This window comes from Balaenoptera borealis (assembly GCF_965194805.1).
Source record: "Balaenoptera borealis genome assembly, chromosome: 20".
In the NCBI taxonomy this organism is placed as follows: Eukaryota; Metazoa; Chordata; class Mammalia; order Artiodactyla; family Balaenopteridae; genus Balaenoptera; species Balaenoptera borealis.
In genome coordinates, this window is record NC_138879.1 from 9457560 (window position 1) to 9481192 (window position 23633).

The 23633-nt window shown below is 57.5% G+C and overlaps 2 protein-coding genes across 2 annotated transcripts; both read left to right on the top strand.

Moving 5' to 3' along the window:
- Positions 1–2: 2 nt before the first annotated feature.
- On the top strand, positions 3–9275 carry TMC8 (transmembrane channel like 8). Its single transcript, XM_082371168.1, is given in 17 exon segments — positions 3–683; positions 1272–1545; positions 1736–1884; positions 2231–2380; positions 2672–2754; positions 3284–3420; positions 3703–3850; positions 4210–4380; positions 4689–4828; positions 6271–6394; positions 6735–6832; positions 6992–7175; positions 7333–7463; positions 7553–7711; positions 8136–8214; positions 8711–8869; positions 8871–9275. Coding segments are annotated over 16 exon segments (2163 nt in total). The 5' UTR covers positions 3–683; positions 1272–1393; the 3' UTR covers positions 8970–9275.
- On the top strand, positions 8589–22746 carry LOC309618049 (protein IL-40). Its single transcript, XM_082371257.1, has 6 exons — positions 8589–8810; positions 12689–12826; positions 13210–13239; positions 20223–20492; positions 20649–20745; positions 21889–22746. The coding sequence occupies exons 2-6, from the start codon at positions 12721–12723 to the stop codon at positions 21941–21943; spliced, it is 558 nt and encodes a 185-aa protein (XP_082227383.1). The 5' UTR covers positions 8589–8810; positions 12689–12720; the 3' UTR covers positions 21944–22746.
- Positions 22747–23633: the final 887 nt, after the last annotated feature.

A 23633-nucleotide genomic window follows, 5' to 3' on the forward strand; every position in this document is an offset into this window, starting at 1 on the left:
GAGCTCGTTAGGGATGAGGGGGCCCTCAAGGAGGCGGAGAGGGAGAAGGAGGAAGGACAGGACCGCGGGGCCTCCCAGGGGCTCCCAAGAGAGAGAAAGGGCCGAGACAAGTCGCCGGGGCGGGGCATGAGTGCAGCCGGTTCCTGAGCGCTTCCTATAGGCCAGACGCTGGGCCGCTTCGGCTTAAGTGCCAAAGACTTGGAGGCGGGAAGTTGAGAAATAACGCCTAGGGCCTCTGAAAATCGAGCAGCCCCAAGTGGTCGGACCCACCCCCTAAGTTATTGCACTATGGCGCCCTCTGAGCCGAGCGGAGCCGGGGCTACCGGCGGATAAGGGGCGGGGCCCGCGCCCCGCCGACCGCAGCCCCGCAGGGTCAGACCTTCCGCCCAGACGCCGCGGGTGCCCCGTGGGGAGGGGAAGGGCCCGACCCCCGCCCAGCGCGCACGCGCCGCGCCTCTCAGCTGCCCGCCGGCGCCCCGCACCCCCTCAGGAAGTGCGGGCCTCAGTGGAGCGCGGAGGAACTGCCGGAGGTGGGGGAGAGAGGAGTGCGGAGAGGCGACGGCTAGGGGTGCTGGGGTTCCTGTCATGTGACCCCTCCCCTCGGCTCTCTCGCAGCCCCGCCGGGAGTGGCGGGAGCCAGTCGGAGGACGGTCTCCTCCGGGGACTTGGTCCCTAGTCCCCAGGTGAGCTGGGTGCATAGTGGGGGGAGGGGGGGATCGTGAGGGGGCGGAAGAGAGAACTGAGGCCGAGGAGCTGCTGGCACCTGGCGGGGGAGGGGTGAGAACCGCTGCTGAGGGGCAGAGCGGTCCCTTCCTTCCTCCCTTTCCCACGGGCGGGCTGTAGCCACGCTTCCCCATCTGGGTTCCATGGGGGGCCGGGGTGGACCCAGTCCCGGGATCTGGACCACCAGGTAGAAGACAGAGGAGGTCCCAGCACGTCCAGATTCGAGGTGTTGCAGGATGCTGAATCCAGGGAACTGCTGGGGTTTGCGGCAGAGAGGTCTTCCCGATGGGAGAATCAGCACATGGAATTGTCTCTTGCCAGAGGGCGATGGGGAAGGGCTGCGGCCACTGGTAACGGGTTGCGGTGGGGCAGAGCGGGCCTTGGGCCCCACCGCACTTAACTGTGGCCACACCTGGCCTTGGCTTTGTTTGTGACGTCCCATCTTTCCGAGCCCTTTGGACCTTTCTCCCCATTTGACAGATGGGGAAACTGAGGCCATACGTTGCTTTGAGATGTGGCTGGAGACTGAGCCAGATCTCCTCCAACAGGATTCCTTCTCTTCATTACTGGCCATGCCAGGGCCAAGACCGTGAGACTCACTCAACAGCCACCCCACATCCCCTCCCAGGAGGGGGAGCGTTACAACCCCAACTTCAACCCCATCACAGAGATGCTGAGGCAGTGGTCGGTGCAGGCCCCAGGGGAGCCAGAACCTGAGCCGACGGGCGAGGAGCTGTGGGAGCAGGAGATGGAGCGGCTGTGCTCCTCCCAGGAACCTGTGCGGGTGCTGCCCTATGCCATGGTGGACAAGCGCTTCATCCGGTGGGTGCCTGAGCACCCTGCCGAACACAGCGGAGGAGGAGCAGTGGGGGCGGGGAGAGGATGCACCTGTTGGATGGGGGGTGGAAATCACCAGCAATGGGGAGACTCCCTGGCCCAGGGCGCTGCTCTGCCTGGCCAGGTGGGCATGCTGGGTGACTCAGGGACCCCTCCCATCACCACCCCATCCCAGGCAGCTGCGGGAGCCCGAAGGGGTGAAGACCTCGTGCTGGCAGCAGTGGCGTCACAGGCAGCAGACTGCACGACGGCGCCTGGGAGAGGCAGCACGGCGGCTGGCCCGGGGCTGTGGGCTCTGGGAGGGGGCTCTCTACGAGATCGGAGGTAGGACCTGAACCCCAATTCCCACCTCCTGTCTCCCCTCTCTGGAGTCTCAATGTCTAGTTTAGAAACCAGAGGAGGGCATTATCCCCCTTGCCATTGCTCCCCTCCACCCCCACCAACCCACCCCGCCTTCCGCACACATCCCCCTCTGCCCCCAGAGCCACCCTTCAAACCTTGATGGATGATGGCACCCCTGGTGGCTGTTAGAGGTACTGCTAGGCCAGCCTCCAGAACAGGCCATTAAACTGAGGTCCCTGTGAGGCTGGTCACCCACACCCCACAGCCCTCAGGTTATCAGCTGGGCCCACGGCTCGGCGCCTCCTGACCCACCTGCTGTTCCCCGCAGGCCTCTTTGGCACCGGAATCCAGTCCTACTTCACCTTTCTTCGCTTCCTGCTGCTGCTTAACCTGCTGACCCTACTTCTGACCACCAGCTTCGTCCTGCTGCCCCTGACCTGGCTCCGCCCCCCTGACAGAGGACCTGCTCTGAACTTCAGTGAGTGCCTGGCCCACGGAGGGAACAGTGCCCCCCGAGCCCACCTGAACCCTGGGGGGCCTGGTCCACTGGGACAGCCCCAACCCTCTGTGTCCAAACCCTGGGCATAGTCCTGCTTGGGTCCAGCCCCGAGGCTCTACTCGATCTCGCCTTTTGCATGACAGGCCTCCTGACATGCCCTCAGGACCCTGCTCAGGCCTCCTGAGATTGGAGGCTATGGAGTGGGAGGGGCAGAGTCTCACCTATGCCTTGGGGACCCTTCCCTATTGGACCCCTCTCCCTCCTCGACAGCCCTCCAGTGTCCTGGTGGCCACCAACCCCAGACTGGTGTTCCCAAGTTCAACAATCTACTTTGGAATGTTTTAACCAGCAGGGTGAGTGGGTCTGTCCTGGCTATGGACCAGGGAGGCTGGGGGACATGGTGATCTAGTTTCAGGGAACCCCAGTCTAAGAGGACCCTCACCCCTCCAAGGGCACTTTGGCTTCTAGGGAGACGGTCCTCCACAGACAGGCTGGCTGGGTCAGCAATGGGGTCAGAGAGAGGCTGAGGCCACTGTGCACAGCCCAGGCCCATGGACGTGTGCCCACGGCCCTCAGAGCCCAGCTGGGGTGGGGGTTTGAAGGACAAGAAGGGAAAAGTGTCCAGGATTCTGGGATAAGCACCACCCTACCCTCATTCCTGGAAGCCACTGGGTGGTTACGGCGCGGGCTCCCGTGTTCCAGTCCTGGCTCTTCTTCCAAGCTGTGTGTCCTTAGGCAAGTTGCCTAACCCTTCTGAGCCTCTGTGAAATGGGGATACTCGTATTCCCTACCTGATGGGGTTACTGTGAGAGCTAATGTGTTAACAGCAAGAAAACACTTAGCACACAGCCTGGCTCAGCTGTCATCGTCTGACATCCCCAGGCCTTCAACAACACCTTTCTCTTTTACGGTGCGTACCGAGCGGGGCCTGAGAGCAGCTCAGTATACAGCATCCGCCTGGCCTACTTCCTGAGCCCACTGGCCTGCCTGCTCCTCTGCTTCTGTGGGATTCTACAGCGGTGAGAGCAGAGCCCCTGCCTCCACCCCTTTCCAGGGGGTCTTCCCTGATCACCCCTCCTTGGCGTGGTACCCCCAAGCTGGCAAGGAGTCCCTGCCAATGGAGGTTCCAGGGCCGGAACTCTGCATCCCCAGCTGCAGACCTCAGGAGCGGGGCCACCGCTCCTGTGTCCCCAGCCCCCCACCCAGGCCGAGGCCAAAGGCTGCACCTAGGGCTGCCTGGGGCTTCCCACCCCAGATCAGAGCCGAGCCAAGGCTGAGCCCTGGCCTCCTGCCCCCTCCAGGATGGTGAAGGGGCTGCCACAGAAGATGTTCCTGGGCCAGGACTACAGGTCGCCTCTCAGCGCCAAGGTCTTCTCTTCCTGGGACTTCTGCATCCAGGGGCAGGAGGCAGCCACCATCAAGAAGCATGAGATCAGCAACGAGTTCAAGGTGTGTGTGAGGATGTGCATGAGTGTGAGATGGGAGTGTGAGAGCACGTGGGACTGTGTGTATGAGTGTGTGGCTTGAGTGTGGGAGCGTGTCTGTGTGTGTGTGTGCACACACGGTTTTCCAGCTGGAGGCGGGGGCTGTGCCGTGTCTGGGTGTGAGCGCTCACCTGCACGGTACTCTGGGGGTGCTCTAGATAAAACCAGCCCGTCTGTCCCCGCCTCAGCGTCACCCCAACCTTGCCTAGAGCCTGGCAGCCTTTCTCCCCATGCACACCGACCTGGGGCTGTTTGCCAGCCCCCTCGCCTTCCACCTGGGCCAGCCCTAACCCGCCTCTGCCCCTGCCCCTGCCCCCATGACAGGTGGAGCTGGAGGAGGGGCGTCACTTGCTGATGGTGCAGCATCAGACCCGGGCTCAGAGGGCCTGCCACCTGCTCACCTACCTGCGGGTCAACATCCTCATCGGGCTCCTGGTGGTTGGGGCCATCAGTGCTATCTTCTGGGCCACCAAGTACTCGCAGGACAACAAGGAGGTGCCAGGCGACTGACATGCATTTATTTAATCCTGGCCAGACCTGGGGGAGGAGACGGGATGGTCCCACTTTGCAGAAGAGGAAACCGAGGCTCACAGAGGTTAAAGCAATTTGCCCAAGGTCATAACCAAGTCAGACAGGCTCTACCTGTGGATATCCCCCTGCTGCCATGCTGCCACTGGGAATAATCCGTGGGCTTCCAGATTCCGGGCCTGCACCAGAGTTACACTTGAGGGGGTCGTAGGGGATGGGGGAGCCGCTGGGTGCCCTCCAGCCCGTGGCACCCCCTTATCCGCTTCTCCCCACAGGAGTCCCTGTTTCTGCTGCTCCAGTACCTGCCCCCTGGGGTCATCGCCCTGGTCAACTTTCTGGGTCCCCTGCTGTTTGTTTTCCTGGTCCAGCTGGAAAACTACCCTCCCAACACTGAGGTCAACCTCACCCTTATCTGGTGAGTGACACCTGGGGGGTGACAGGTGGGACGGAGTGTGGAGGGCATTGAAGGGCTGTGTCCTGCCGCCCGTCTTGGTTATCACCTGGCACCAGGGGTCCTGTGCAAGGGAAGGCAGGCAGCTGCTCCCACACACAGTCTGGGGGGCCCCGGTCTAAGGTTCTCCAGTCCCCACCATCCAAAGCAAGCCAGTGACTGTTTTTGCCAGGGGACGTTGGGTACCACAATCACCCACCTAGGAACACAGCTCCCTCCCATGTGCCCCGAGGGTTTACACCCCTCACCTTGACATCCTCACGTGACCTGTGAAGTTAGGACCATCCTCATTGCCACTGGATAGCTGAGGACACTGAGGTCTGAAAGGGTCAAGCGCCGTGGCCAAGGGAGGCTCCCCATGCTGGGGTGCAGGTTCAAACTCAAGCCGTCCTCCGCCCCCAGGCTCTGTTCTGTCTCCTCTCCCAGGACTCGGGTCCTGCCTTGGACCCACCCACCCGCAGGACCCCACACACACACCAGCTCCAGCCCAGGTTCTCTTTCCGTCTGCCACCCACCCCTCACTTGGCAGGGCCTGCTTTTCCTTGGGCTTCCCTGGCACAGAAGCTGTCCGGAGCCCATTCTGCGTCCCTCCGAGGTAGATTGTGTTTGGTTTGAAATTTTATTTTTGGAATGGGTAATAGCACGTGCACATGGTAAAAAAACACAATTCAAAATGCTCAAAAGGATGAAAGATAAAAATAAGCCCCCACCCATCCCTGCCTTCCTCAACACAAGAACCACTGTTCCCAGCCAGGCTCCAACCGTGCATCAGCCTTGAAAGTCCACACTTCATGGGACTTCCCTGGCGATCCAGTGGTTAAGACTCCGTGCTTCCAATGCAGGGGGCGAGGGTTCGATCCCTGGTCGGGGCACTAAGATCCCACATGCCGCGGAGTATGGACAAAAAGTAAAAAAAAAAAAAAGAAAGAAAGTCCACACTTTGATATAACGTGCAGGCAATCGTTTTGGGTTAGGCCACCCTACCTGTGTGATCCAGTTACATATTATTCAGGAGTATGCATGCACGTGTTTGTGATATATGGACAGTGTAAATGGACTAGGGCATTAATAGTCCTTAGAAGAAAGATCTCACCTGCGTTAATGATACAAAAGCATGTATGTGCCTGTGAATCTCCAAGCTGGATGTGAGGGGAGGATGGCTGGACTGTGCCGTGTTTCCCAAACTGATGTAAAGACAACCTTTCTACTGTGAATCATCGGGAGACGAAGATTCTAGGACGGATGGAGCAGTTTGGAAGGAGGCTGGGCTCTGGGTTTAGAGGGGGCTGGGCCCGCGAGAGACTTGAGCTCATGCAGATGTCAGCCACACCTGTGTCCCGAGTAGATGTGCCATGTACCTGGGCTCCTCCCCTGACACAGTCCCCGCCCCCTCCCCTAACCCCCAGGTGTGTGGTGCTGAAGCTGGCCAGCCTGGGAATGTTCTGCTTCTCGCTGGGCCAGACTGTGCTGTGCATCGGCAGAAACAAGACCAGCTGTGAGTCCTACGGCTACAACGCATGTGACTACCAGGTGGCCGGTGACTCCATCAGGGCCTGTTCCTCCTGTCCTCTGCAAAGCCCCACCTCTTTGATCTCGTCCTTCTCAGGGTCTCACCTTTGTGGGAGGCTGTGGGCAGAGTTGCCCACCCAGCAGTCACCTCCAGGGGGCGCCATTCACATCACATTCTGCACTGTGCAGAGCGGCAGCCCAGACTGTGGGCTTTGTCTGCTCAAATCTTACTCCAGGCCTGGGTTTTAGCTTAGCAATCACATCAGACTCCAGGCAAGGCTCCTAGACCACAGAGTCCCCCAACGGGTGGGTGAGGGGCGGTTGGGGACCGAGGGTAGTGACAGATGCCCCCTCTGACCAGTGCTGGGAGGACTCGGTGGGGGAGGAGCTGTACAAACTCAGCATCTTCAACTTCCTCCTCATGGTGGCCTTCACCTTCCTTGTCAGCCTGCCTAGGAGGTGAGCCACGTGGGGACACTACGGGGGTGGAGTGGCCACAGCCAGGGGTGAGCAGTCCTACATGCATGTTTCCGTGTGAGTGTGTTATGGTCCACAGCCAGGACCCACGAGGTCCACACACTTCTGGGTGGTGGGTACCTGGACACTCCCCTCCCCCAGGCTGCTGGTGGAGCGGTTCTCGGGCCGGTTCTGGGCCTGGCTGGACCGGGAGGAGTTCCTGCTGCCCAAGAACGTGCTGGACATCGTGGAGGGACAGACGGTCACCTGGATGGGCCTCTTCTACTGCCCCCTGCTGCCCCTGCTCAACAGCATCTTCATCTTCCTCACCTTCTACATCAAGAAGGTGAGGGCTCAGGGCCTGGGAGGGAGCAGGGCCGCACCTGTGTGGGCACCTCGAGCGCCAACAGCAGAGCAGCCCTCACCTCCTGCTGCTGCCCCGCCGGGCACCTCCCATCTGCACACTGCGCTGACCGCCCCCTGTGTCCTTGCTCGCTCCCTAGTACACCCTGCTGAGGAACTCCAGGGCGTCCCCTCGGCCATTCCGCGCCTCCAGCTCCATCTTCTTCTTCCAGCTGGTGCTCATCCTGGGCCTGCTCCTGGCCGCTGCACCCCTGGGCTATGTGGCCAGCAGGTGAGGGGAGCAGAGGGGCTGAGGCTGCCGGGCCGGCAGCTCCTCACCCGAGCACTGACACCGGCCCTCCTCTGGCGGTCTCTCCCTAGCGTCCGCTCCTCCTGGGACTGTGGCCTCTTCACCAACTACTCAGCCCCCTGGCAGGTGGTCCCAGAGCTGGTGGCCCTCCGGCTCCCACCCCCTAGCCAGCGCATCCTGCACTACCTGGGCTCCCACGCCTTCAGCTTCCCCCTCCTCATCCTGCTCAGGTGCCTTTCAGGGCAGCAGGGGCCGAGGGAGGGGGCACCCCCAGCCAGTCTCATGGGATCTGGGGGCCAGACAAGGAGAGCCCAAGGTCGCAGGAAGCCAGGGTCCCAAGGGCAGGTGGCCTGGGGGTTGCCCTGTGCCCCTGGGCAGCCCCCTCAGGCCCTCACCTGTAAAGCGGGCACTTTAAGTGACCACTGGGGAAGCACGTTGCCTGGTGCAGACACGCTGTGAGCCTGCCGCGGTTGTTATTCTTACTGCCATTTAGAGGAGAGGGGCTGAGCGACCAGTGGGAGGAAGGAGAGGAGACAGAAAGCGGTGTCTAGGAACCTGGAAGAGAGAAGACCCCGGGAGGTGGTTTTTAAGAGACTGGGGTGGGGAAGGAGGAAGTAGGGGGCTGACTGACCTTGCATCCCCGTCTATCCAAAGCCTTGTCCTGACCGTGTGCGTCTCCCAGTCCCAGGCCAGCGCGAGGGCCATCTGGGGGCTCCGGAAGCAACTGGTGTGGGTGAGTGTCCGCCGGACTGGGGAGGGGTCACGGACTGCGGGCAAGACCCTGTCGGGAGTGTGGCCTCAGGCCGCGGATAAAAGCGGGGAAGGTGGAGGGAGAGAACCGGTGCCTCCGGCCGGGAGCCAGGCAACGGGAGTGTGGCTTTAGGCTTGGGGACCCGGTTTAATGGATGGGAGTGTGGGCTTGGGCTGAGGTAGGAGGTGAAACTCTGGTGGGGGCGTGGTCTCTGGCCAGGCTGGGGCGGGACCTGATGGGGCGTGGCCTTGGGCTGGGGCGGGATCTGGAGGGGCGCGGTCTATGGCCCGGCGGGGCGGGGTCTAGGGATAGGGCGGGAGATTGGTGGGACGGGGCCGTAGCGGGGGCGGGGAAGGGGAAACTCTGGTGGGGCGGGGCCTCGGAGCTGCTACTGCGAGGTCGGCCGCTTCTCCCGCGGCCGCTGGTGAGAGGAGGCGCCGCTCGTAAACCGGCCGCTCGCTCCCCGCTTCCGCCCCAGCAAGTGCAGGAGAAGTGGCACCTGGTGGATGACCTGTCGCGGCTGCTGCCGGAGCCGGGCTCCGGCGACTCTCTGGGGCCTGAGTCCCCTCACTCCCGAGGTTCGCGCCCGAGATCCTTGTGCCCCGGATTCCCATGCCCGGGCTCCCCGGGACCCAGGCCCCCCCCGGCCGGAACCCTCCCTTGAGGATCCCGCCGGGTTGCGCGGTGTCCCGGTCCCCGCCCGTAGATGCCGCTTCCCCAGCGGTTCGGAGCTGTAGCACCGACCCCCACCACCGCCCGGAGCTTCCTCAGGGCCCCGTGTGCAGCTCCCCACTTCCTGCCCCCTCGCCCCACGCTCGTGACCCCTGGTGACCACCGCCTCTCTCAGTGGGCCCTCCAGCAGGGTGCCCCAAGGTGGGATGCATACACCTAGGGGCATCAAGAAGAAAATATGGGAACTTGTATTTATATTTTTATCTCAATCCTTAAAAGTTTCTATTTTTGTTGAATGTTTTATAACATGCATAATATGTTAGTATAGTAACCCATGAATGCAGTTTATAAATACACATCCATTGGCAGTGCTCAGGAATTGTTTATCCTGGGTAGTACCATTATAAAAGTTCAGAGATCTCCACCTGCGGGAAGGGGAAGGCCTGACCGCAGTGAGAGCAAACAGTGGGGGCTTAACTGTGCTCTGACTGCAGGCACCCTACACAACCTCCTGTAGTTCCTCCTTCACGTGTGAGACCATGGAGACCCACAGACGTTATGAGTCAGCAGGGGGCAGAGCTCAGATCTGCCCTGCATCATGAGACACGCCGAGTGTGGGCCCCGGGAGGTAGCGGAGCCCGCTGCCCAAGAAGGCAGGGCTGCGTCCAAGATTCCCAAGCCTCCGGTGCCGAGGCTGCAGAGGTTCTCAATCTGTGGTGCTCAGCCTCGGAGAACTCCTGAGAAGCCCCGTCAGATGCTGGCCCTGTGCCAGCGATTCTGACGCGATTGATCCAGGTGCAGCCAGCAGCCAGGCATCGGGACTTTCTAAAGCTCCCAGGTGACTCTCACCGGCAGCCAGGGTTGAGGATTGCTGGCCTAAAGAGCCGTCAGGAGGGAAGATCAGGAGAAACCTCAGGACGTGCTTGACAAGGCTCTACTTCCAGCAGCAGGAGGCCAGCGTCTGGCTGGATTCCCAGCCTGGACGTGGCATCTGGGCAGCTCTGGCCCGGCGCCCTCAGTCCAGGGGCTTCACGTGGTCACTGGAGTCTTGGCTGGCTCAGCTCCTCCTGTCGCTGTCCCTCTCTGTCACTCACCCAGCATCACATGACCCATCCGCCTGTCAACAAGTGCCGGGCCCTGTTCTGGGGCTGGTGATGAGGCTGCGGGAGACACGGGGAGCTACGTGCTCAGCTTGGGGAGGGCACCAGCCTGGCCCCAAAGAAAGTGACACAGGTTGTTAATTAGCAGCTTAAGGTCAACGTGTGGTCCCCGACCAGCAGCACCAACATCACCTGGGAACTTGTTAGAAAAGCCAGTTCTCAGGCCCCACCCCACCTCCTCTAAGGGTGGAGCCCAGCGCTGTGGTTTAATGAGCCCCCGGGGGTGATGCTGTTGGGTGCGAAGCGGGAGAACCTGCAGCGCTGAGGCATCCAGGTCCTTCTCATCACCTTCACGTGCCTTCAGAGAACCCGCCAAGTGCATCACCGGGTGTGAGGGGCACGAGCTTTGGGACCTTGAGGAACTCAAACTCGGGGCCTCAGTTTGCTTGACCAAAACCTGGGGATGACGCCACCCTCCTCTGCGTGGTTGTGAGAACTGAATGAGCAGTTACTTACATAGTGTCCTTCCTGGGAGAGCAGTTGAGGCCCTATTACAACATGGTCATTGGCCTAAAGGAGCAAAGTGGGAGAGATGGGAAGGGGCCCTGATGGCCCTGTGACCGTGCCCACCCAGCGAGGCAACCTGGGGCTCAGGGGGGAGCCATCACAGTCAGCAGGAGGGTTTCGTGGAATGGGCGACTAGCGGGGCCTTGGGGGAGGGAGGACTCAGGCAGGAGATGAAGGCAGAGGAACGGCCTGAGCCAAGGTGTAGAGACGGGCTGGGCGGCCCTGAGCTGCGGAAACTGGGACTCTGAGGGCTCTAGACTGGGCTGTGGGGCCCACGAGGACAACCAGAGTGAAGGCGGAACCAGCACACCTATGGCTGGGCTTGGAGAGCCCCGGGGTCGGGTAACGTTGAGCCTCTACCAGTAGCAAAGAAGACACACGTGGGCAGGGAGAGGCCCCTGGGGTTATTGCAGTAAGTGAAGCCAGGGGCTCTCCAGGTGCAAGAGCCCAGTGCAGGTGCGGGAGGGCAGGAGCCCCAGTGCCTCCACCTTGGGGTGGAGGGGTCCCGGACTCTCCCCACCCAGCCCTGAGAGGGCTCCCAGCTACTCTGACCAAGGCAGCCCAGCACAGATTCCCACCCAGGGGACCCTCCCAGGAAAGTGACACAAGGAGGTGCTGGTAAGGCCATTTATCATAGAGGAGACTGGCCCTCGGTGGGCAGAAATCACGAAATGTCAGTCTAGTGGGTGACAGGAGAGCTTTGAGGACACCCTGACTTCGCTCCACCTAGGTGACCTGGGCTCACCTGGGGCAACCTACTCAGTGCTGTCACACCTGCAGCCTGTGGAGAAGAGGCGCAGAACAGCCCAGAGAAACATCCCTCGTCTGATGGGGCACACAGGTGATGGCTGGAGAGGGGTAGCCGGGGTGAGGCAGGAAAGATGCCCCCGGTCCCACCAAGGCCTGGGGGAACTGTCCCTCGAGTCCACCCACCGTTCTCTGCTCTGACTCTGGCTCCCCAGACACACCGATAAAAGGGGGAGGCTTCTCATGAGCTGCCTCAGCTCGAATCAGAAGCCCTGAGCACAACGTAGAGGAAAAACCTCGAGCTTCTGGGACTTCAGGCAACAGATTGCCCGCAGCTGCGGGGACCCGTCTGACTGCCTTCAGTCGTCGATTCCTTCCACGCACCCCTCCCGGCAGAGTGAGAACAGACTTTCTGGAAGGGAATTTCGCCAGGAAAACTAAGAGAAGATTAGCTTTTGCCCAAATGCAGAGAGGTAGGTGGGTCCCCAGAGCACATCCCCAGGGGTACGAGTCAGGACTCTGGGTGGCGAGGGACAGATGCTGATTCTTGCCCACTGAGGAGAAGGGACCACCGAGGTGACAGACAAAGCTTAGTCCTCCGGGGAGCTCCAGGACACTGTGCCCAGGCTTGGGCAGGGTCATCCCACCAGACCAGCTTCCCAACACGCCCAGGCCTCATTGGGTGCCCCTGAGCCGGGCCTAGGGGCCCCAGGGCAGGGCTGTAACTGGCCTTCCTTGGGTCAGGTGCCCGTTCCTGGGGTGTGAGTGCCACTGACCTGTGAGGCTCTGTAGGAAAGAGCCCGCACAGGAAGCAAATTGTTCCCTTGGGGTGGGACATCTTCCCTGAGGAAGGCACCTGTGTGCAAATCAAAGCTCCACGTTCCGTGATAGCAGGAGAAAAACGCATGCAGCTGTGTCAGTGTATAAACAGGGAGTGTTTCAATAAAGTCACTTCATTCATTTAAAAAAAAAAAAAAAGCCTTTGTGGGATTGGATGGGTCCTAGTCCCACCTTACCTGCCCCCTCTCTTCTCTCTGCCCTGAGCCCCCAGCCCTGAGGGGTCCAACCCACCAGTTCTTCAGAAGGACCCTCATGATTACATCAGGCCCACCTCGATAATCTGGGATGATCCTCTCGTCTCAAAATCCGCGGGTTAGCAAGCTTAATTACCCCCTGCTGGCTACCATAACATACTCCAGGGTGAGGACATGGACAGCTTCTACCCTGGGGTCCTACAGCTCGGCAGCGGCAGCGACTGTGAGCCCTGGTGTGGCTCCAGGCCCCTCCTAATTCCCTGGGCGTGTGGGGAGAGTCCCGTCCCGGGCCCAGCCCTGGGGCGCTGTGGCATCCAGGTTATCTCCCTGCTGCAGGCACGCACCCACCCAGGGAGCACCCAGAGGCTATGGAGTGGAGGTGGCCTCGCTCGAGGAAGCTCTTGCTCGCCTGGCTGAGGGCCCCACGCGGCAGAGGCATGAGAGTCCTGCCGCTGCTCTGCTTGGCCGTGCTAGGTGAGCTGCCCAGGGACATCGTGGGAGGGGGCCGCTGCCAGGGCCTTGAGGGGGAAGGCTCAGGGTCCAGGGGCCTAGGGAGCACAGGAGAGGTGGGACCCAAAGGCCCAGACACCTCTGGAAGCACAGGACAGAGAGGGGAAGGTTTAGGCTTGAGTCTCAGACCAGCCCCTTAATTATTGCTTCACCATTCTGGGCCCACTCTTTACTCATCTGCAGAATGGGCTGATGATACGAAATGCTCTGGGCTCCAAAGAGCTTCTGTGAGTGAAGGTGCTTGTGGAGTCCTGGGCCTCCTTCTGGGCTCAGGATGAGGCTCTCTGGGTGGGCTCTGGCCTCCCCTCCACCCTGGGCTCTCCTAACCGCCCTCCCCTCTCTTACAGCCACCAGCAGCTCCGCGAAGCAGGAGAAAGGTGAGTTTCCCAGCATGCTGGAGGGCGGAGTACCCCCAGATGGGGACCCTGGAGTCAGAGGCCCCACCCACGGTAGAGGCCTTGGCCGGCCGGGGGAAGGGTGTTGCTGGTGGGTGGCGTCTGCTGCTAGACCACTGGACGGTTCTGGACCCCAGCCTCAACCTTGCAGGGCCCTGGAGGGTTGGAGGAGAGAAGGCTCTGCAGGAGGTGGGAGTGGGCGGGACAACAGACAGAACGCGGGGCAAGGAAAGTGCTTGGCTTCCCCTTGGGCTGTGTGTGTGGGGGGGGATATTACCAGCGGAGGTGGGCAGAGGGCGTGTCCCCTGGCAGGTGTACCCCAATCACTCTACCTGAGTGCCTGATCTGTAGCAGAAGCCCCTCGGGGTGGGTTTGACCCCAGGGCAGGCTGGGGGCATTCTGGTGGGGTGCCTTGGCCCAGGAGGAAGGCGAGTGAGAGAATGAGGGAGTCCGGGCTCCCCCCTCCCCGAGGTCCAGCAAAGGGGAAACTGCCTGACTCTCAGAGGCAACAGGAAGGTGTCAGGGCCCCTCTCTCCACCAGCCGCCTGGTGTACAGAGCCAGTGAGAGGGGCCCTGGTGGCCATCCCTCCTCCTCTCAGCTTTGCCACCTCCACCTTTCCACTCCCCTTCCTTCTCCTGCCCCCATTTCTGGCCCCGTGACCCTTAAAGTCAAGGGGGTCCGTCACCTCCTCCTCTCCACATCTCTGCAAGGGCGGCTGCCCTTCCTCTGGCCTCATCTGGACCTGTACCTTCCCTGGTCTCAGGGCTGCAGCTGCAGCCGCCTCTATTCCACTTAAGGGTGGGTCTCACTTGAGTGCGGCGCGGGCTGAACTATCATTTCCTCATTTGCTTTAAAAACAAACACATCATGGTGTTTCCGCTAAAAGGAGAACAGCCCTGGGCCCTGGCCTCTGGGTCTCCAGCAAGTACCTGGGCAGGGCCGGTCCACCCGCCTCCGGCCCCTGACTTCTGCTCAGACTCTTGCCCAGCAAGTCTTGCTAACTAAACTCCTAAGGAACCGACTGACAAATCATTCATTCATTCATCCAGTCATTCAATAATGACTGGTTGAGCATCTGTTTGGTGCCAGGTGCTGCTTGAGGCCCCAGCATGGCCAGAGCACAGGAAGCAGGGGCAGGGGAGTGTTGGATGAGGTGGGGGGGGCAGTGTTGAGTAGGGGGCGCCCTGTGGGCATAGCAATGGGAGGGGTTGCAGCAGAAGGCTTGACCTGATTTACTCTTCCTGGGGTCATTTTGGCTGCTGTGTTGAGAAGAGATGAGATGGGGATGAAGGGTAGAATCCCAGAGAGGCTTTAGACTGTTCCCGGGATCCAGAGGAGAGACTGGGTGATAGCCAGGAGGCCTGGCAAGGTGGTCAAGATATATTCTGAAGGCCTTTGCTGATGGATGGGATGGGATGGGAAAGACACAGCTGTGGAAGACGGACGACTCGGGGGTTTTTGGTCTGAGCAACTGGGGGACTGGCGAAGTCAAGGGCAGCCTTACAACTGATTACTACTGATGGGAACAAGAGGTTGGGCCTGAGATATTGGGTGTTAAGAGCCAAGATTTTGGAACGTTTCTGTCTGTGTATTTTGAAATCCCCAAGAATCATGGCAAGTGCAGTATTGAGTGTAGCAGGAACCAGGCACAAGAATCTTCAAGGGATGGTGGGCATTTCTAGGTAATTGTAACCCAGAGGGGCAGGGTGCGGTGTCTGAAGACATGAGGTTCAAGGCTGCTGTGTAGGGAGGGAGGAGGGCGAGTGGTCCAGAAATAGCAAGAGGATGCCCGCCCTCGCCATCCCAGGCCAGTGTTGGGAAGGCTGTGAGGATCCCCCGCCACCTGAGATACCACTGGTGTAGGCACTGCCCGGGGGAGGGGAGGCTGGTTTCCATTAGGTGTAGAAGGTGAGATGTGAGAGGAAAGCTTGAGGGTTACGGGATTTGGTGCCAACTGAGCCTACCAGCCTTCCAGAGGGCGCAGGGGGAGGTGGGACGTAAAGGGAGACTTTCAGAGCCCTAGAAAGGGTGGGGCAGGAAGATGAGGGTGACCTGGGGACCTGGGGTCTCCCGTGGGGCTGCCATGAAAGAAGACAATGTTCGGGGTGGGGGGCTGGGGCGCGGCCGGTTGAAGGACAGATTCAGAGTGCGTACAAAGGAATCTTGATAACTGTCCCCTCCCCCCCACTCCTGAAACCGGCTTCACTTGTAAGGGGCTGTGCTAGTTTCCTGGGGCTGCTCTAACGAAGTACCACACAGAAATTGATTCTCCCCTGGTTCTGGAGGCTTCATCTGAAGCCTCGCTCCTGGGGGCTGTGGTAATCCTTGGCGTTCCCTGGCTTGTGACAGCATCACTCCAAACTCTGCCTCTGTCTTTACATGGCCTGTGTGTGTGTGTGTCTTTGTCTCTTCTCTTCAGGGCCCACCCTAATCCAGCATGGGTTACTGAAGTCCATCTGTGAGGACCCCATTTCCAAATAAGGTCCCATTCACAAGTACCTGGGGTTAAGGCTTGAATACATCTTCTTTTTTGGAGGACAAAATTCAACTCTCAACAGATGGGCTGCTTGTTCAACCCTCATCAGATCCCTGGGCCTGAGCTCAGGTCTAATGAATTGGACCTCCAGGGTTGGGACTCCAATCTCCAAGCTTCTGGGTTATCACAGAAACAAGCTAGGGAGAGGTAGGGGCGATCCTGAAGGGTCTCCGAGCCCAGCTGGGCGGCAGCCCACTGCCCCGGCCTGGGCACAGCCCTAAGCCGCTCGCTCTTTCTTTAGCAACAGTGGGAGGCTCTGCACAGCCATTCGATCACCCCAGCCCTGGCCTGGCTCAGCTTCCGGTCCCCAGGGTGTCGTTGTCACTTCATCAAATTCTGAGTGTGCCATCCTATCGTTCAAATGTTCAGACACAGATGATGCATTTGTAATTAAATGATAGACCACTCGTTATGGGTGGGCTAGATGCATAAACTAAATAATCAAAAGGAAAGACCCACACAAGTCTTGTTAGAATAAAAAGCGAATGCTCTACCCTGTAGGGCACTAAAAAAGAAAGTGGCTCCTGTCTGTGAACTTATGTAAATCAGGCTTCTATTAATGGCCATCGAAATGGAAATGAAGGTGGGCCAGCTTTTTCTTTCCATTTTTGTTAAGTCAAGGTCATTTCCCCACAATGAAGGGAGCAAAAGTGTCATCACCCTTAAGCCTGGACCCGCATTTCCCTGGGGAGGAAGATTCTGGCCCCAAGAGCCGTTGACCGTTGGGCCCCAGAGTCACGTTGACGAAATTGTTGGTAGCAGTTTGCAAACTGGTGCCCTGGAGAGTAGATTAAACTCTAGATAGAGCTTTACTTAACTTCAAAGATTTTGCATGAAGGAGTGTTTGAAAAAAAATAGTATGAAAAAATGGGGTTCTCATGAAGTTTGGAAAGAGGTGCCGATGGGAAAAGATTTGCGGTGTCTGAGCAGCCGTGGGCAAGGAGAGAATCCTGATTCTGCAAAGCCGCTGCTAGTTGTCTAGACCAGTTTCTCAGCCTTGACACTACTGCCATTGGGGCTGGATAATTCTGTTATGGGGGCTGCCCTGTGCATTGTACGATGTTTAGTGACTTCCCTGGCCTCTTCCCAACTAGATGCCAGGAGCACCTCACCCCCCATTGGTGACAACCAAAAATGTCTCTGGACACAATGGTCCCCTGGAGGCAAAATCACCCCTGGTTGAGAGGGAAATATGCTTAGCAGTCAGAAACTTTAGGATTCCTAGGAAATGTCTCTGAAGAACATCATATTCTAGTTTCTTCCAGTTCTCTGCTCAGTGGGCAGTTTTCTGATCGCAGCATTTCCAGAGCCAATGTGCCTGGCAGGGCAAGGATGAGGAATGAGGTATATGATATTTAGATTTCATACACCCTTCTCTCTACCCCGCCCCCGGCCCAAGCATCCCCCCCCTACACACTCTCCTTGAAAAGGCAGGTAAGTGCCCACCACGAATCATTCAGACTTCTCTCCCAAGGCCCCATTCAGAAGGCATCTTTGTTTAATCGCGATCGCTGTCTTGGAGAATTTGGTGTGGGCAAGATCAGACCAATAGGAAGATCTTACAGATGTTTTCTACATCGAAATCGACTCCAGGATCTGCCTACAAAACAGAAAAATTACTCCCAAGCAGAGAGGCGGTTTGGATGGATGAATGCCTGCTGGGAGTGGCTGCAGAGTGGGTTTTGGTGCTGGGTCCAGGGAGGAGAGTCCTCTGGGTGCTGTGAGCATCTGGTCTCCCGGTTCTTCTGAAGTCCTGCCTTTCCTAAGTGGCCTGTTTCTCTACTTCCGTCCAACCTCTCCAAGTTTAGGATCCCTCCACTGTAACATCTCTTGTGGTCTGGGTCATACCCACCTGCCCCCTGCTTTCCGATTGCCCCTTTGAACCAGATGTTGACCTGTCTGGGAGCAGAAGCCTGGCCACCACACCTGCAGCCCACGGCGTCTTTGCCATAGGCATTGTCACCACATAACTAATTAACTAATTGGCCAGAAGGCAATTTCGCCGTATGAATATAAAAAAATAAACAAAAGAGGGACATTTAAAAGGACATAAGGAAACATGAAAAATGATTTGAAAAATGAAAGACTTTATTATGAAATAGAAAATATGTTAATATATTTAAATGTGTGTAGATTCATGGCAATACTGCACAAATAACTGATTTTATTTTGTGGGTTGTATCTAAATCACTTGTCTTCCAAGTCTTTTGTTCATAGGATTTTATCCCTTTTTTTTTGCCTGTTGATTCATCTTCTCGTTCAGCATCACACTTTTTCTTTTCTTTAAATTTATTTATATTTATTTATTTTTGGCTGCGTTGGGCCCTCGCTGCTGCATGCAGCCTTTCTCTAGTTGCAGCGAGCGGGGGCTACTCTTCATTGCGGTGCGCGGGCTTCTCATTGCCGTGGCTTCTCTTGTCGCGGAGCACGGGCTCTAGGCACGCGGGCTTCAGTAGTTGTGGCACGCAGGCTCAGTAGTTGTGGCTCACAGGCTCTAGAGCACAGGCTCAGAAGTTGTGGCACGTGGGCTCAGTTGCTCCGCGGCACGTGGGATCTTCCCTGATCAGGGCTCGAACCCGTGTCCCTTGCATTGGCAGGCAGGTTCTTAACCATTGCGCCACCAGGAAAGCCCCCACTTTTTCTTGTTTACTAAAATTTCTTCCTTCCTTAAGAGAGGTATCAGTTTCGGGACTTCCGCATTGGAAGGCCAATTAGTTTTGCAGTGAAAATGTTGGCAGTGGAAATGCCTGCGGCAAAGATGCGTATGGCAGAGATGCTTATGGCGAAGGTACCTAGAGCAGGTCTGGATGAGGAAACCTCTGATCTCTGACCTCGGAAGGTGGAGAGGCCCTAGATGCCTCCAGGCCACTGTCCAGTATCAGGCCTGAACGCTGGGCCAGCTCATTGGCTGCCTGGCCCACTCTGTACTTTACTTGTCCCCATCCTGGGAGGAAATCGCCAGCTCCAGGGTGTCCTCAAGGAACACCGGGGCCACAGGACTCAAGGTTCGCCCCTTTATCACATAAGGAGATCCCTGCAAGGAGGGGATGCCATGCTTCAGCGTGCAACCTGAGAGCAACTGCTTCGTTCCGCCAACAGATAGTAACTTTCTGGCCAGGGATGCGGTGATATGCAGGACTGACAGAGCGCCTGGCCCCTGCCGCAGGGGACAAAACTGTTGACTCTAGAAGTTGAAGCCAGTGTCAGTTCTCCCACCCTGTGTTCCAAACTTCTCTGTGCTTCCTACTCACGTCCTGATTTCAATTTATCTCTATAGTAATGTTCTGAGCAGGAAGAGTCTAAACCCAAGAGGTAGACCTTTCCCGCAGCAGTTTCTTTTTTCTTTTCTTTAAAAAATTGAGGTGAAGTTCACATAACACAAAGGTAACCATTTTAAAGTGATAATTCAGTAGCATTTGGTCCATTCACATTTCCCAAAAGGAATCCCAATATGCATCAAGCAGTCACTCCTCGTTGCCCCTCTCCCAGCCCCTACTAACTACCAATCTGCTTTCTGTCTCTGGGGATTTTTTATTTTTTATTTTATTTTTTATTATTTTGCCACACTGCAAAGCATGTGGGATCTTAGTTCCCCGACCAGGGATCGAACCCGTGCCCCCTGCAGTGAAAGCGCAGAGTCCTAAGCACTGGACCACCAGGGAATTCTCTGGGTATTTAAAAAATTCTGGGTATTTCACATGAATAGAATCATACAATATGTAGCCTTTTGTGTCTGACATATTTCATTCAGCATAATGTTTTTAAGGTCCATCCATGTTGTAGCAGGTGTCAGTGCTTCATTCCTTTTTATGGATGAATACTCTTCCGTCATATGGATGGACCACATTTTGTTTATCCATCATCCATTGATGGATATCTGGGCTGTTTCCGCCTTTTGGCTGTTGTGAATAGTGCTGCTGTGAACACGTGTGTACAAGTATCTGTTAGCGTCCCTGTTTTCAATTCTTTTGGTATACATCTAGGAGTGGAATTGCTGGGTCATATGGTAGTTCTTTAATTTTTTGAGGAATTGCCAAACCAGCATTTTCTTAGGGTGCTTGATAAACGTTGGTTTCCTTCTTCCTCTTTGGACTGTCTCATCTTTAAGAAACTGCCTAAATTTTATTCATTGTTAATCTGAATTCAAAATTAACTGGGTGTCCTGTATTTTTAGCTGCTAAGTCTGGCAACCCAGAATGTACCACATGAAAATAAAACCAAACACATGTATGAAATTGTATGGTATACACCGCAAGTAGGGTAGAAGCTCAGACGCGAGGCGGAGGGAGAAATCCAGAAGGCTGCCTGGAGGAGCAATCAATCAGGCCACGAGGCTCATTAGGCATGTGTACTGAGGGAACTGGCTAGGGAGAGGGCATTGAAGTCTCCCAGCCACACCTGTGCTCCCGCCCTCTCCCGCCCTGCCAGAGCCGGTGTCCCAGCTGCAAGCTGACTTCACCCTGTTGGACAGGGGGTCAGGCCTCAGGGTAGAGGTGTTCTGCCAGGCATCCTCGGGCAGCCCACCCGTCACCTACAGACTGGTCAGGAGGAGCGGGCACATCCACATGCAGCAGACTCGGAACCCTGGGCAGCCAGCCAACTTCTCCTTCCCACTGAACCAGACGTCGGACTGGTTCCGGTGCCAGGCTGAAAACGACGTCAGCGTCCAGCACACTCCCTTCACACTGGTGCCCCCAGGTGAGATGGCCCCTTGGTTTCCAGAGGGGCAGCTGGCGCTTCTGAGTAGGTCAGTGGGAGGTGCCAAGAGCAGGGAAGGGTGTCCTGACGCGGCCATGCCTACCCTGGCCCGGCCCAACGGAAGTCCAGCCCAGCTGCCCCCCGCCTCCTTCACAGGCGAGCTGCCCCAGGGACCCACCTTCGTGCTGGCTGGCTGCCTTATCTCCATCATAGCCATCTTTTCTTGGAAACTGAGATGGACCAAGCAGATCAGGTAGGAAGTGGGTGCTGGATGTGGGGGAGGAGTGAACTGCTGATGGCCTATGTGGACCAATGGGGGCCCTGGCTTGGCAGAGCCTGTGGTGGTTTGGTAGGGCAGGGCTGCCATTGGAACCAAGCAGGACCCTATGGGGCTTTCCCAGGACAGACCCCTCCTCCATATCTTCTGCTGTAGCTCCTCTCTGAAGTACCCAGATGACAGTATCTCAGGCATATTTCCTGAATTTTTCAGATGCTAAAAACCACCACCAAATGGAAGAAATTAACTACTTGAGGATCATGAGCTCGTAGCCCAGGGGCCTTCTGGTGCCTAAAGATTGATAATGTTAACCTCTGTGACACCAACCAATCAGAGAATTGATCACATACCCTGCGACTCCCCTCCCTCAGCTGGCCTATAAAAATGCTCTGCTGAAAGCCTTCGAGGAGTTCTGAATTTTGGGGGGCATGAGCGCCCCGCCCCGTTCTCCTTGCATGGCCCCACAATAAAACTTTCTCTGCTCCAAACTCCAACATTTTGGTTTGTTTGGCTTCACAGTGTGTTGGGCACACGAACTTGCGTTCGCTAACACCACCAGGGCAAAGAAAGGGCCATATTGCTTATGCATGACTTGCAAAAGCTTACTTAGGGCCCACCGTGTGCCAAGTGCCCATGGAGCATGTTGGCGGCTTTATCTGACCCTGACCATGCTCTAGCCGGCTTGCCGTGGAGTCCACTGCCTCTGGGTGGGGCTCTCTCCACTGCTCCCTATTGGTCTGAGGAGGGTGAGGCCTCCCGGGCACCAGGGTGGGCCAGGGGCTTCTGCCCTCCATGGAAACCCCGTGAGTCTCTCCAGCTGGTGAGCGGAGGCAGGGGCCGGAACTCCTGGGGTCCCCTCTCCAAGGCTATTACTTCACTGACTTGTAAAGTGACCAGGGCCTTTGTGCTGTCCAACCCTGGGCACCGCAGGCCTCTGTGCGCTCCACCTGCCTGGCCTTTGGCAGCGGTCACCTCTGCCTCCGAACTTCTCACCTCCCTTGGTTCCTAGGACACTTCTGTCTCCTGGTCCTCCTCCCCGCCCCTCTGGTACCAAAGCTGTCTCCCCAGAATCACACCCCTGCCCCTCCCTCGAATAGAAACCAATTACTCTTATCTAAGTTTCAGGAGGAAGCAGCAAACAGAAAAAAAACAAGAACCAATTAGAACCAACTAGGCTCAAGATGGCGGAGGATTTGACTTCCAATAGATCTAGAGCCTTATTACACGCTCCATACATTAGCTAAATGACACACCCACCAGCACCAGGACAGCTGGCGATCACCATGATGACAAACCGAAAAGCTCCTACAAGGACTGAAAAGGAGAGTTGCATCAGTTCCAGGTCCAAACCACACCCCTGTTCTTGGATAACTCATGAATATTCCTCCCACTCATTCCAAACCCCTCCCTTTTACTCCAACCCTCCTATGTATTTGGTGTCTCCACCTGAATTGGGTTGAGTTGATTTGTGAACTAGGTCCCCGCTTCTCCATTCTTTGGCCATTGAATAAAGCTGGTGCTCTTCCAGTCTCAGCATACGTTTTGTTATTGACTGAGCAAATCAAACCTCCCTGGCTGAGACAGGGGGTCTCAGCCGGAGCTAGGACCCCAGTGTGGGTTCGGTCGACCAATTCACTAACACCTGGCCAGCCTCTTTGGTGAGCTTTGTCCAGGAGTCCTTGGCACTCCCCTTGTCTTACCTCTGTGCCCCTCCCTCCCAAGTCTGTTCCAGAGGCCAGGCTCATGGGCAAGCCATGTCGGCTCTCTGAGCCTCAGTTTCCCCTCCTATAACAGGGGGTATACAGACCAGGGGCCAGTACTTGGCCTCCAGGTGATTCAGTGCCCCCACTTTATTTCATGCTGTGACTAAGCCTCACGCCCCTCCTCCTGCCCAGGGCACTGATGCACTTGCCACCAATAAAATTCCTGGAGGCCTTGGGAGGGTGTGGCTGGGAGGTGTGCTGGCTTAACCTGGAGTCTCAACTCCTTTGTCATCAAGGTCGTGACCAGAAGATGCAGGCTGGGCAGAGTCCCCAGGAGAGCCCTGGTCCTTGTCCCCTACAGAAGGACCCACCATTTGAAGAAATGAAATGAAGAAAAGAATGAAGAAAAAGCCCCCCAGCCTGGATTCTTGGAGCGCTGGTGTTCTTCATCAAATACTCATGGTGCTAGTTTGAGGGTTTTAGGATGGGGGGGAGCTGTAGGGGGAAGGAGAGGTCCATAGGAGGAGGGGGCTCTGGGAGGGCTCCTCTCCTCACCCCTCAGCTGCTCGTCACCGTCTATCCAGGTCTGGGAAGATGGTGGTGGGGTAGATGTGAAGGCCCAGAGGCACCAGCCCACCCAGGGCCACTGCTTCCTCCCCCACCCCTGCTCCCCTCTTCCCTGGAGTGGCACCCCATCTCCTGGTGGCCCAGTCCTCTGGCTCCACTGCTCACCTGTCACCGTCCCGCTCACCTGGAGGACTCTGGGCCCCACCTGGCCAGCACCCCCTCATTAATCCTTACCTGCAACTATGATGTCTGGAATTCCTCCCTGCCGAGTCAGCCTGAGGCCCCTGGAGAACCACCCCCCACCCCCCACTCCCCACCCACACACCCACACATAGAGCCATCCCAGTTTGGACGCTCTGAACCATTTCCGGAAAGAATTGGATCAAACTCTGCCCCCTGCCGGTCACCCTGGGAACTTCGTTTCTGTCTGCACACCATCTTGGAGACTGGAAGTTGGCCCTACATGGCCCTGGGGCCGGGCCCAGCTCAGGAAAAACTGGGAGGGGCGGTGGTCTCGACCACATCCCAGGCTTAGCTCCAGAGAGGAGGAAAGAGTGACAGGCCATGCAGGGAGGGGTCCAGGCTGTGGCCTGG